General features: G+C 39.1%; 1 protein-coding gene across 1 annotated transcript in view; it reads right to left on the bottom strand.

Moving 5' to 3' along the window:
• Window positions 1-9,310: 9,310 nt before the first annotated feature.
• LOC135476779 (melanocortin receptor 5-like) overlaps window positions 9,311-15,078 on the bottom strand; it is a 14,945-nt gene continuing 9,177 nt past the window's right edge. Inside the window, exon 2 of the mRNA XM_064756909.1 lies at window positions 9,311-12,674. Within this exon, the coding sequence (XP_064612979.1) occupies window positions 11,344-12,666 (1,323 nt within the window). The 5' untranslated portion in view covers window positions 12,667-12,674 and the 3' untranslated portion in view covers window positions 9,311-11,343. The remainder of the gene's footprint in view (window positions 12,675-15,078) is intronic.

The following is a 15,078-nucleotide window of genomic DNA, read 5'->3' on the forward strand; positions in this document are numbered from 1 at the left end:
TATTCTAAGTGTTGATCCGCTGTTGCCAATGGCTTTTCATTGGCTCTCGAGGTAAGGCAAATAAAGAATTCTATACATGGATAATGTATATCTGAAATGTTTCTTTTTTTGGGGGGCGTGTTAAGTTGACTTCTATTGATTCGATGTTCGTGACGTTCACCTGGAAATGTGGACCAGAATTTGAAGACGTGATACATGTGGGTTGTTGTCATCCATTATTGACCTCCTTGCTTTCCTCTTTGCTCATTTTGGCTCATAGCGTTAGTCAGTTTCTTAGTTCTGCTTGAGCTCCACCCAGGTCTCCCGAGAAGTTTCCCATGCGTCTGTTCATTTTTCTGTGGTATCTATCAGGTCACCTTCAGTTTGGCTCTCCATCATTTTCTGTCCGTTTCAATTTTCGTTCGCCTTACTTTAGTTTCTCTGCACTTTGCTTTAGTTTTCCTCCACCTTCCTTCAGTTTCTGTCTGCTTTTATTCATTGTTTTTTAATTTCTGACTGGTTTCCTCAACGTTTCTCCCTGGTTTCCTGTCTGCTTTCCTCGTATGCACTTTAGTTTCTGCTTTCCTTCAGTTTCTTTTAATTTTTGTCTGGTTTCCTCGAGTTACTTCCTAGTTTTAAAGTGAATGCTTGCACAGTCCCTAGCCCAGGGTTAAGTGGAATAAGAAAAAGACAACAAAAATGACACATTTATACTGGGCAGTCATGACGTAATATTGTATGAGGTCCAGCACTGTAACGAGGAGACGGTTTTGAAAATACACTACAACCTGAACTCTCATACCTTTGACGGAGGCGGGGTGACCTCATCGTCAAATCCGGGCTGGGTTATACCATAGACTTGGTAATAAAGTGGTACTTGCATTGCTGCCTGTCTTGGCGCTCAGCACTGAGAGGTTAGGGGAGCGTTTGTCTCGGTGTCAGTATAATGTGACTGGGTGGGGTGTCCTATCTGGTGTCTGTGGCATAATGTTTCAGTGGCGGCAGCACTTTGGCGGCATGGACTCGGCCTGCCACAAGAAGACACAGTACATGTGCACACACCTAATGACTCCTCGTCGCATCCCTATATTGGCTTCGAGAAAAAGATAGGAACCAGTTTACGTACAGTTGCAACAAAAGAAATGGCCATACAATAATTTAGTACTGGAGCCAACAATAAAAAAGACAAAAAACAAAAACAATTGTCCGTATGTTGAGTGGAATTCCCCGATCCAGCCCGAGGACGACAGTTATGCAGGAATCAGCGCTCTAGACGAGAGTGATGAAGCAAGCAGCGCTGGTACAGCATGGCACACTAGCAACTGGTACAGCATGGTAAACTGTTGACTGCTTCTCTTTACATAAGTCCGTCTTAATTTCGTAGTTTGTTTACTTTCTTACACTCCAAAAATAATCTGTTAATTTTAACAGAAAGTCTGTTGTCTAGGGAATGCTAGAATATATTCCGTTATTATAACACAAAATTCTGTCACATTCAACATAACATGGTGTTAGTATGATAGAATCTTTTTGTTGAATAAATAGAGTATGTTTGTTATATTTAACACAATTATCTACCGCAATGGCGGAAGTCATTCTAGCGTCACCCAGACGAGACTTTCTGTTCAAATTAACAGATTAACTTTTTGAGTGTAGTTCTTTGGTGGTTTGTGTTGACTGGTGTATTGGATATCGACCTTGCTATTAATGACTCAGAACTTCTATTATGATTAACTTCTGGAATACGAATTTCTGTTTTGATGCCTAGATATATAAATAAAATGAATGCACTGTTTGCTTGTCTTCTGTATAGTTGATGATATGCCTACTGATTAGTTCCTCCATTTTGTTCCAGATTTGTTTTGCTAAGTGCTTCTAAATCAGGCTTGCGTGATGAAATCTTCACTCTTCTGTTGACAATCCGATAAAGAGCGCTTGTGAAATGCAAAGGAATATCACGAGATATATGTCAGATGAAAGACCAATAAATATTATTTGGGGAAACAATTTGATTTATTTTTTAGAACATTTTTCGAATAAGTGACGTCACATCAGCTTTTTGTCACTTGACACACAGACCGGTAAGTTTCATCATTCAGAAGGGACTACATTAAGAGATATAAATGCATTCACCAAATGGACCTTGAAACAAACTATTTCCAGCCCAAACATGGCTGTGACGTCATTGATACCCTCTGGGTCCCAACACACCACCATAGGATCCTATGTTTCAAATGCATTTTACTCGGTCAGAAAAATGCCTAAAAAATAAATCAAACTATTTTCCAGGACAGTCTTTAATGGTCTTTCATCCGATAAATATTTTATTTTAGCGTTTTCTTTGCCTTTAAGACACTAATCTGACTTATACATTTATGATTATTTATTCATTTATTTGTTTATGTCTTATTGTTCATCTGTTTGTCGGATATAATCCTAGCTGTATGGCCAAGGTCGGGTTGTTTACTCCAGACATTTTCTCCACCAATTCTGGTTTCCTCCACTCGTAACTTGCCGTCAAAAATGTGAAACATTTGCCGGTATACGACGTTAAACACCCATCAAAAAATACATACATTATTCTTTAATTTTTTTGTTCTAAATACTCATAAGAAATACTTCCCGTTGAGGGCTCACCGTCGTCAGGTAGGTTTTAGGTGAGCCCGGAAAGAACTACTGTTTCACGACAGATAGTTGTCAAACCTACAGACGCACTGCAGGACGCACTATAGTTAAATATAAATTTGACGTACAGCACAGAGAGAAAAAAACCAAAGCAGCGACGACAGTGTGATGTAGGGCGGAGGTGGGGGCTTAGGGATATGTGTCTAAGCTGTTTAAGTTGTCCACTAAAAGTAAGTAACTAAAAGGGGTTGCTTACTTGACACCATTGTTAGACACAACATATACCAAGTAGGTACGCATTCAATCAAAGACACCTGCCAAAATATATATTCGTTTATACGTAGGTATGGACTTACATATCGACTACATGTGCTGTGAAGTAGTCGAAAACGAACACACCCGACCAGCTATAGAACATGAATAAAAGATTCGAGTAATTAGACAGAGGTCTGATCGAAATTAAGACCTCCACCAGGAAGTAGATGACAAATGCTGGTGTTATGTCCCATTAATTATGTATAACAGGCGAGGCAGATGGCTTGTTTGTGATTCTCTGGGGAGTGGGGAGCGGTGGTGGTGACAGCGCTTGTGATGTGGTGGGAGGTGTCGAGGTTAGAAGGGGGTGGGGGAGTTGAGGCAAGTAGCGTGACTCTTATATTTACTTATTTATTTAACTGGTGTTTTAACACTTTGATCCTGAGTACATCACGTAATTGCGATCAATGAGGTTAATGGAGGTCGGAATTCTAACAGAATTCAGATGTATCCAACAGCCTTTTGCCCATGACAGTAAATAGGCTCTTGATTTTGCCTCAGGGGTGTTTTGCGGCTTGCTGCGAAGGCAAGATGTTTTTACTACTGAATAGGCCCTAAATGTAAATTTTACTACGAAAATTATAATTTCATGTCACCTTTATTAGCATTTAAATATACATATGTTTGGGTAAAGGTTTAATCTAAACACATTAACAGAGAAGTACTTTTCACCCTACTGAGGATCATTAGTGTTGGAAATATGGAAGTGTGTCCTAAACTTGCACGCGTTGAAAAAGGCAGTGTCAAGAGTATGGAGGTGTCCCCAAAAACTGCACAAATTCACGGTGTCAAGAGGGTGGAAGTGTGGTCAAAAATTGCAACCGTTCAAATGCATAGTGTCAAGGAGTGGAAGTGTGGTCGAAAATTGCAACCGTTCAAATGCACAGTGTCAAGGGAGTAGAACTGTGGTCAAAAATTGCAACCGTTCAAATGCACAGCATCAAGAGAGTGAAAGTATGGTCGAAAATCGCAGCCCTTCAAATGCACAGTGTCAAGGGTACGGGAATGTGGTCGAAAATTGCAACCGTTCAAATGCATAAGAGAGTGCATGAGTAGTCGAAAATTTTAACCTGTTGAAGTTGAAACCTGAACTGTGAGGAGTACAGAAGCATGGCCTACAACTGCATTTAATGAAACATGTAGCAAAGAAAAGGAAAAGGAGAAAGGGGATTGAAAAAAAAAAAGAAAAAAGGATAGACAAGAAAATCGCTTTACTGTCAAGTGTAATAGACACGTGAGGCATTTCATTACGATCATGTGGTCTGCATCGCGTTTCTAAGCAAGCAGTGTATATACATATAAAAAAATTACGATCGTGTTTTCGTTTCACGTGTAAATATTGTTGTGTAAATGTCAACGTGTTATAGGTAAGTGTCATAAGTGAAATTATGCCTCCCTGGGTTGTGTTTTTCTGAAAATAATTCCCCAAGGCTCTAGTTTGTACTGAATAATTCATATATTTCTTGAAATTGCATCTTTAATAGTTAAGTACAAAAAACGTGAGAATTAGCCAATTTTGTTATGATGTTTTACAAAAATAAATTCTCCAATTTTCCAAGACACTGAGCCACACCCACGTCAAACATCTGAATGTCAATGAATATTCTCAAGTAATGCATATCTCGGCCATAATAAAAGACATACAGGACAGAGAGTTAAGCCGGATCGGCGACGACAGAGTGATAATTGGCAAATGGGTACACAGAATGCGAGATGTTGTTTTGTTTTTTTGTTTTGTTCTTTTTTTGTTTGATTTTTATTTTAACTGTCCATGTCCTTTTAATATACTGTTTAGCATTATGGCTTAAGAGGAATTAGGTAGATACAAGTGTACAATGATGTTAATTGCAATTTATTTCTAGTTTAGAATTGGTTAAGGATTACTCAAAATACTGTGTTGTCATCACATTTAATATGTAGTTTAACAAGGATCAGTCCATCAGTGCTTAGTCCACCAAGAGGATCCTGGTGTATCATACGATTAAAGACGAACAACATAGAGAGTAAAACAAGAGCAGCGACGACAGAGTGATAATTGCCAAATGGTCAAGCGTACGTAACTATTCAGGTAAATGCTTCACTTGCGGCAATTTACACATGCCCTAGCACCATGGCTTAAGCAAAACTGAGTAAAAACAAATGCAAATGATGTTAATTGCAATTTAAAAAAAAAAAAACAGTTTTGTGGAAAATTCTTTCGTTACAACGCCATCATTCAATTTGAAAGTTCTGTTTGATTTGATCCCTTTGCTGTTTTACGCCATACTCAAGAAATTTTCACGTATATGATAGCGATCAGTTTTAAGGGTGGAACAGCCCGGATTGCCAGAGGTAAACCACCAAAGATCGGAAATTGTTTGTTGTTTCCACGCTGTTGTAAAACGTGATAACAACACAGCATTTTTAGCATGAATTCTAAACCATTGTCGTCTAATAAATTGCCAGTTAGATCACTGCCATTGAGTTTCCCTGATTCTCTTTAAACCGTCGTGACAGGGGATGTATTCTGTATATGAACAGTAAGAATAAAACCCCTATTAAGATAAACTGACTACCGGCCCGATTTCACCAGTCACGTGTGACCATTTGCCAACTATCACATGCAGTGTCTCGTTTTAGTCTTCGTTCTGCAGTCTTCTAATATTAACTGATTTGAGACTTGTACCCTTAAAACATAAAATAGGCTTGAGTCTTTTCGAAGTTTAATGAAACGAATCTGTACTTCGTTGTTCATCGAGTTGCTTGAATTTCTTATTAATAACATCTATTTGAAATCCGGGGAAACCATATACCGACAGTGTATAGGTATTCCAGTGGGCACTAAATGTGCTGACCTATACATGTTCTCGTATGAATACGACTATATGCAGAAACTATTAAGGTGCAACCCTCATCAGGATCGATCTTTCTCGTTCACTAAACGGCATATTGATGATCTGCTAGCTTTAACAATCCATATATAGCAAAAGCTGCGAAAGATATATACCCACCTTCTTTGGATTTAAAGTAAACCACAGACTCTCCAGATGGTACATCTTATCTGGACCTATATTTGTACAAAGAGCAAAACGGTTACCTCTCTCGCAGACTGTACGAAAAGAGGAATAGTTTTAATTTTGACACTAAATTATCCTTACTTGGACACCAATATACCGAAGAGTCCTGCATATGGCGTGTACATATCTCGCCTTGAAGCATTTGTTAGATCCTAAAAATTAATTGAATGATATCGCCACTTTGGGTATAAGAACAGTTTGCAATCAAAGTTCAACTGAGATACATACTGATTGCTATTTTCACTCAGAATATACCTTGTGCCTTTCCCAGATCATTGAAAACTGTTCACCACTTCTCTTTGTAGGCCTATGATTCCGCCCTATTTTAGTACTTCATATACTTTCTTAGTTCTTTGGTAGTTTGTGTTAAACGTTGTTTTGGTAATATGCCTTGCAATCATTGACCCGGAACGGTCTTATTGGCTGACGTCTGGTGTACGAATGTCTCGACGCACAGATTAAACATTCACAGTATTTAGCCAAGCTGCATGTTTTCTTTTTCTTCAGAAAACAATAAACTTAATTCATATTTAAGAGCAAATATGTAAATGTGATATTAACAGACTGGATTGCATTTTGGTGCTTTTTTAATCTACAAAAATGAGTAAGCTCAGTCCTTACTGAAAAACAAGTGACACTATCTGGCTAGTTTATGTTTTTCCTGAACAATAGATCTAACGCCTTTAAGGAGCCAGCGACATAAAAATTGTTTACAAGGTAGTCGTCAGCATACGTCAGCAAAATCGCTCGCATTTTGTCAGCCTGGCATAGAACTCTAAAATGGATAAGGTTCTTGTTCAACACACTCATGACTTTCAAGATTTATTTATTTGATTAGTATTTTATGCAGCAGAACTCACTACCTTCGATAAAAAAGGTATAAAAAGCTCTCTTAAAATACAAGAGTGAGTGAGTGAGTGCTTGGGGTTTAACGTCATACGACGAAGAGAATCCTTAGAGTGCATGTAATGCGCCTGCTTGTAGGGCGGATTTCCATCGCACTTTGATCTACTACTGCTTCACTCAGACGACTTGCCGAAGGGAAGTAAGCCGCCCCGCCCAAGCCATTGATAAAGGTCAACCACTCGTTGCACTATCCCCTTCATGCTGAACGCCAAGAGAGGAAGCTGCAACTTCCTCTTTTGAAGTCTCAGGTGTGACTAGACCCAGGATCCTGGATCTACCGATCCCGAAGCGGACGCTCTACCAACTGCGCTATCGGGGCCGGTATTTACCTACAAGAGAGAAACTGTCATGAATGTTCAAGGGTATAAGGTAAAATGATCAACTGGTCGTGTTTTAAATGTGGTGAGCTTGGTAATTACTCCATAAAGTGCTCAGGAATAATATATTTACTTGATTTGTGTTTCACGCCGTAGTCAACAATATTTCATTGATACAACAGCAGCCATCATTATGGCGGAGGGAAACCCTTGGGAAACCCACGAACATCAGCATGTTGCTGCTTGAAAAAGGTCAAGCTGGCGTGAGTTGCCGTGGAACACCAAAAACCTTACCAGATTTACAGCTTGTAAACATGCATGCTCTTTCAAAGAATCGTATGTAAATGACAAGCAGGCAATGTTTCAGATGTGGGGAGTTTGGTTATTTTGCCACTTTATGCTCAGAAATGGCCAACCTCATGAGAGTTGCGTGCTGACCCAACCCTCACAAGTGCTCAAGCTCATGGTACCTGCAATGATAAAGATCAATCTCTTACCAAATATTTTCCGCTTTCCCCCAGACTTGCAATTAACATCGTACAGGTTGTATAAGTTGCTAATATTGAAGTATTTACGTTAACAGAATAAAACCGTATCTGAGGTAAATGAACTCTGCTCTAGTTTTGCTCTACATGCTATACTTTTTTGTATTTTCTATATGCTCACATGTTTCACGTGTTTTTGTGAAATAAAGCTGACATATTATATAATGCACGAAGCGCCCTAGGCGTTACTAAATCTTAACCTAAACCGTTGTTCTTGTAAATGTAAACGAAAAAATGTAGGAAAACCAGTATAACCTAACCAGTGTTATAGTTTACATCTGATCAAAGCATGAGTTGTGAAGTATGGGCAATTGACAGTGTGTTTACATTGATTTGATTTATTTGATTGTTGTTCAATGCCATTCTCAATTATTGTTCACGAGGACCGTTTCACTGGCCTTATGGTTAGAGCGTTCGCCGTGAATTGTGGTCAAACGATCTATCCCATTCCAAAGACTTCAAAAATGGTACTTTTCGCGCCTCGCTCGGCGATTAGCAGGAAAACACAGTATATGTACACACACCTAATGACTTCACGTCGTAATATGACTAAAAAAATTGTTAAGTACGACGTAAAACCCCAATCCCACAAATATATATATATATATACTGTCGTGGTCAGTTTTGTGAGTGGTGGGAACCAGAGTGCCGGAACCGGAACCCCGAGGTAAACCGCCGACCTTTGGCAAGTTACTGACAAACCTCTACACGTGTGATGTAAAGATATGCACACCATGTTTGTGGAAGACGATGTCTTCACTGAACGCTAGACGCCACAAACGACCACGCGCATGTCGTTGGCCTCTTAGTGTTATCAAGTCCCCTCCAACAGTGAGAGTGGGAAAATGTACAAATGACCTTCTCCACGTCGGGTTTGAACCCGCACCTTACGTTTCATCGCATTTGAAGGCCAGCCCGGTAACCACTGATCCTCTGTCCGCTCCTTAATTTTAAGTTCATCGTAAATAGTAATAGCACAGAGACCATTTTCACAAAACTTCGGAAATCATATTTCTGGTAACTTTTTTTGCTTTTAAGTTGCGTTTTCATAAACAATTAGAACAAAAACCCTAACCGAGGTATACTGACTAAACCCCGGATTTCCGGGGCTATGTGAGACTAATTATTTCCCTTCACACTATCATCCCTGCTCTTATTTTGCTCTCAACGCTGTCGTCTTTTTATATTACAAAATTTCTGTTAGTTGGGTATATCTGGCTAACCATAGTAGAAAATCCTGTCTTACTCATATATTTTTATTCACATGTTGACATGTATAGATATGATGCCCTCTGTTAGTATTATAATTTCTCTCTCGGTTTTTACGCCAATTAGGGGTAAACTCGGGTCCTAATTCATGATGGAAAGTCTGGTACAAGAGCAACCATTTGATGTAGGAAAATAATAATCGACACAACAGGAGAGGTAACAACACAAAGGGGCAGTTATTTTACAGATAAGGGTGTCCAATTCATTTATTCCAGGACGAAGTAGTTGGTACTCTTGCATTCCTTAAATGGTAATCCTAGTATCACGTGGTTAGGATTATTAAGAACAATGTAAAGTTCAGTGACAGTTCCACGATAAAATCCCAGATGTTTAATAGACAGTTTAAACTAACCAAACCACATGCCACACGTCATGTATATGCTCCGGCACTTATTACAGTTATAATGTAACAGTAACAGAATAAATGACACTCTGTGCCGTGGAAGGAAATGGCTATGTGTATAGGAATCCTTACACACCAAAAATGCCATTGTAAACTTTAATAATGCTGTATTATGATGTAGGAACATTCATGGTAAAAGTCCCTTACATGGTTTATTGTAAGCAGCTCGCATTGGACAGCACAACCTGTCAGCTTTGATAATTTATTTAAAAATAATTAAAAGAAAGAGTTGGGGGAAAGAGTTTTTTCCCCCAGCTTTCAGGCCCTAAAATATTTCATTTGCTCAGTAAGAAACAATATAAAAGCACGCGTTACTACTGTAGCTGATTCGGTAAAACTGGCATAATGACGGACCCAAAGCGAGCTTTTGTCAATGGGTCTGACTTACAACAGTATCTAAATCCCCAAATGCTACAAGCTTACAAATGCATTCACTTTACTCCTTACCTGTAACTATTTTCATTCAAGACCAGGTCGATAAATACGATTTTGATGTTGATTTACACAAAGGGGGTATGTGGCAGAAAATAGTGTAGCAACCAACGTGTGCATGAAGATCATACAAACTAGTCCGCTCCAATAATCAAGTTAAGTATAATAAACCCTTGTCTCAGAGCGAAATGTAAATTAATATTGTTCAAGATGTATGAAATGTCACAAAGGAGCAAGTATTTACTCAGAAACAATGTTTTAAACAGATTTTGCCACACTAATCCATAACACTGATTTCACAGTAAAAACAAAAAAATGGCGCTGACATACGACATGTTGGGAGGACAATGCCGCATTCGTTGTTATTGTCAGCATTGAATGGACTTGCCACACATGTACGAAGTAGAGAAGGTAAGTAGTACAAAATAATTTAAGTTCTAGTCCAGGGGCATTAGTTTACTAGCAACGTTCAAAACGTAAGTTTAACAACAACAACGCTGCACTTTAAAGAGGATAAAAGGGTAACAAACATGACTGGAAAATTACTTTATCGAGTACCCCAATGAACATAAGTAATTCACAACAAATACGATGACAAATTAAACATTTAAAGAACTTGTATAGCAGTATCATGCAAATGAGCAATTGAGAAAAGACAAAATTTCATTTATTTATTTGATTGCTGTTTTACGCCGTACTCAAGAATATTTCACTTATAAGACGGCGGCCAGCATTATGGTCGGAGGTAACCGGGCAGAGCCCGGGGGAAACCCACGACCATCCGCAGGTTGACAAATTTTCAAGGGGGAAAAAACACGTGTTAATCATATTTGTGAAAATAAAAAAATACACCTATACTGTTTGCAGCTTGTCCCGTCAGCTTGTCCGCATCATTTTAGACAAATAAACCATGATACGTGATTCTGAAGTAATTTATCGGATAAGATCTTTCTTAGATTCAATGTCATCTACGATGTCACCTATGTCTATTAACCGGTTCACACCGAGCCGGATAAAATTGTGAACTGCGTCGGATTGAGATCTGTTCTTGCATCAGGCATAGTCCTCAGTGATGACTGCCAAATATACACCGTTGCACAACAATTCTGAAAGCCCTGTTTTCATATAAAGGGAGGTTTAGATATGAGATGTTTGCAGTATTCGTACATTTAACGTAGATAATAAATATAACCAAGTTAATCTCATCTAGCCCTACAGAGTAACAGTTACATAGCGATTCTAACAATCAGGTCACATCTGAAAATGTCCCAAAATTCATGGCGATAGCATCACAGTCAAGCATTGCACCATATCCTACCGTAAATGACCTCGATTTTCGACCCCCGCCCCCAAGAAGTGCATTTTTGGGAGGCAACTGAATCCTACTGAAATTTACATAACTCCAGAAGGACATCATCCTTCGTTCCAACTAAACCTCAAAACACCTTACCATTGTGAAATCCATAAATACATAGAAATCAAAATGTGCAACTTAGTCATGGACGAAATTTTTTATCATTAACCGCAGTCAAATTTCCTCTCAGACGCGAGAAAAAAGTTATTCTTTCCTCATGATCCTCTGCCACGTGGGTGGACAAGGAAGATTTTCTATTTCCCCGCACATTCAGTAAGGACGGGAAGAAAAACTGCTGGGAACATCTGGATCGAACCCTGTAGGTCACCGAGAGAGTCTCCATTTCCTCCTCGCGGCCACACTTTTTGCGTAACGCGATAGCGAGTTTGAAATACATCATTCGGTACCCCATCTGAACGTCTCGCACTCGAATGGCATAGATGATGGGGTCTGCTAGACAGTTACATAGCATCAGGCAGTACAAGTACTGCCCCGTTCGGATTAATCTAGGAAAGTATAACCGAACCGTATTGGGGTCCCGCTTAACGAGAATCACGAGGGTCACTTGAAAGAGACAAGAAGGCATCCAGCAGAGGATGAAGGTGCACAGGATTAACAACGTCGTCCAAAAGGTTTTCCAGTTGTTCTTGTCCCTATCGTTGTAAACACCTCGTTTTTTAATCCTCTGAACTTCGCAAAATACGGAAACATATGTAAACAATAAAACGAAGATGCTGACAGAAGCCACAGCGAATACTAAATATTCTGAATGGTAATCGTTGTGCATGACTGCGTCGCAGTAATTGAAAAAAGGCAGCGCTTTATCGTACGTGCTGAGCCCGGAGAAGAACATTGAATATCCGCCAAATGATGCCAGAAGCCAACAGAAAAGTATCAAATAGCCAGTGCGACGATTTGTGACGATGCTGGCGTAACGAAGAGGCTTACATACAGCGATATAGTGGTCCAGACCCATAGCCACCAAGTTAAACAAACACACGAGATGACCGGACACATTAAGAGCAAAGTTGAAGACTAGTGTACAAGACGAGACGAGTCGATCCTCGGGTATTGAGGAGGCTAGATAAGTGGGTCGTGAAAACGTCCTCAAAACCGTATGCAGGAGAACACTGAATGCAACAACGACATCTGCCATTGTTAAACTGGCAGCAAGACGTAGTTGCGTACTTATCTTTCCCGGTACATTTAAAATGGCGACTACCGAGAGTATGTTTAGCAGCAAAGAGAAAACACTTAGGACGATGGACAGAATGACGTATGGTGGGAGAGATAAATCGACATTCCGTTCTGACTTCGTGCCGTTGATGGTGAAATTCTGTCCTTCAGTGTAGTTAACATGACCAGTTTCAAAGTCCGCCCCAATGATGTCATACGCCGCCACATCCGTCATCACTCCTGCCACAACGTTCACATCTGGGTCACATATCGGCGGAGTGTCAGTCATTCCGAGATCTGTGGATAGAGCGAAACAGAAGTAAAAAAACAAAAACGTACTTTTGATCAGTTTTAATTTTAAACTGTTAAATTTGAAACCAGTAAAGTCATTGAATGAATAAAACGACTTTTGTGCCTCAGGTATAGTGGTGATAAGGCCAAATGATACCCTAAAACATTATATATATGTTCATAAGGCTCCTGTTAGAGTGAATGCTTATGACTTATTGAAGCCATATGATGGTAAAGTTTCTATTTGAAGTGAAACCTCGCGTACGACAAAATAATATACAAAGAGAAACATTTAGTTGCTTTAGTTTTACGTTTCCTGCAAATTTGACTTTTAGTTACGCAGTAGTTCTCGACCCAGCTGACAAGTCCTAATCTAAGGAAATCGCTTGCTTGAATTTGTTATGCGTTAAATATGCGTTCGGTGTGTAAACACAGGATTTTGAGTCCTTCTAGACCAATAACGTCTAATATGTTCTGATTAACATTACTTCATTTAAAAAAAAACATAATTCTGCTTCAGCCTTGGTGCTATGGGGCGCGTAATGTTCTACTATTTATGGCAATTACATGGACAAAAAGAGTAAAACACTGGGTAAATTGACAAGAGGCCGTGTTTCACGTCTTGCTTGTGACCATTTGCCAATTATCTCACTGTCGTGGCTGCTCTGATTTTACTTCCTTCCCTGTAAAGCTTTCATTATAGTTACTTTCCAGTGGTTTTCATTATGGCATTAAAGCTTTATGGATTTTGACTTCAGTAATGTAATGGCAGTTTAAGTTGACTCTGCATGAAAGTATATAAGTGGACTTTCCAACATTTTCTTTCCAAATAAAAACGCATATGGACGTTAGTTTCGAATTTCGTAGTTTGAGTGAGTACGACACGTATTTAAAAAAAACAACATTTAAACATATACATGGAGGAAATATAAGCGCGAGTTTCAAAGCAATAAGGCTAGCTGTCTTTCTTACTATTATCTGCATGCTGACAAAGTATAGTCGTCCTAACAGACATTCGATAACAGTCGTCAACCATAATGGATATTATAAACCCAAGGCCAATTTCCAACAATTTTCACAACACAAGCCACCGAAAAAACTAAATATATAAAGCAAGAAACTCCTGGAAAATACACATGAATGCAAATCTTCAGCTTATGCACTCCATAAAGTACTGAAACGTTTATCTTCACACGGACTTTAATCACTGAAAAAAGAAACCTGAAGGTCATGACATTTCCTATTTATGGTGATTAATAGATATGCAGGACATCATCAATAGAACACCCCCTTCACACTATTGTGATTAACATATATACAAAACTTGCTAAATACGAGCAGTATTTTTTAGATATCACCCGTAACATTTACCTTAACTTTGATTCTCGTACACAATAAACTAAAAAGTCCTCAGTTTTGTAATTTACAGTAATTATTATGCCACACAGCGCATCAACAATAGAACATTCTCCTCGTGCTATTGTTCTCTACATGTACACAAAACTTGAGCTCAATAAATGCAGGACTTTTTAAGATACCACCTCTAACATTTACCTTAACTTTGCATTCCCTGTTATTGGATATAATCAGAAGTCCATTACCTCAAAGTATGCAACTTTCCTATAGTCGGTCTCCACTGCAGATTACATATGTTACGTCATCTGTAGAAGCTCGTGTACATGGTGGAGTCATATGCCAACCTCTGAGGTGGGAAAAGGGAACTGGATCATAGGAAATCTAATGTAAACTGCTCGTACAAGAACTGGCCATATCTTGGAACTGACACTCCGTATTTCAAAACTACGATTTCACTAATCAGAGTTGCTATGCAGTTAAGATCCCAATGACCATTTTCATATTTCCAAGCAACTCTAAAAGAATTACTATCAAAGACACTGTTGTCGTTTTACAAAACTCTCCGTTGTCGTAATTTTCAACACAGCAGAGTTCTCCAACTATGCATCAGCCGTTTGAGAGACATGGCATGGCGGCGCAGATACGTCACAACAATGTGTTAGACATCGAAGGAAAGTGTAAGGTGCCGTGGAGACAAGCTATAGGTAAGTTGCATACTTCTACTTAATGGACTTATGATATAACATACAAAAAGACATCCGGCGCAAATAGTACAAGTACAGTGACGACAGTGTGATGGCTGGCAAATGCTCACACGTAACCGGTGAATTGCCTCCTCTTGTCAATTTATCTCAGTTAGGGGTTTTATTGTACAAAACTGTTCATGAATATGCCTAAAAAGACATACCGGAAGTTCCAGGATGCGCATTTCAGATGCGCATTGATCCATTGAACTTGGTGACCCAATTCAACGTGCTGAATATACAGACCCTAGGTAAGCAGAATTAGACACAATTACGACACTCTAAAAAAACGTACAGCACAAGGAGTAAAT

Source organism: Liolophura sinensis, chromosome 10 (genome assembly GCF_032854445.1).
Source record: "Liolophura sinensis isolate JHLJ2023 chromosome 10, CUHK_Ljap_v2, whole genome shotgun sequence".
Classification (NCBI taxonomy): domain Eukaryota; kingdom Metazoa; phylum Mollusca; class Polyplacophora; order Chitonida; family Chitonidae; genus Liolophura; species Liolophura sinensis.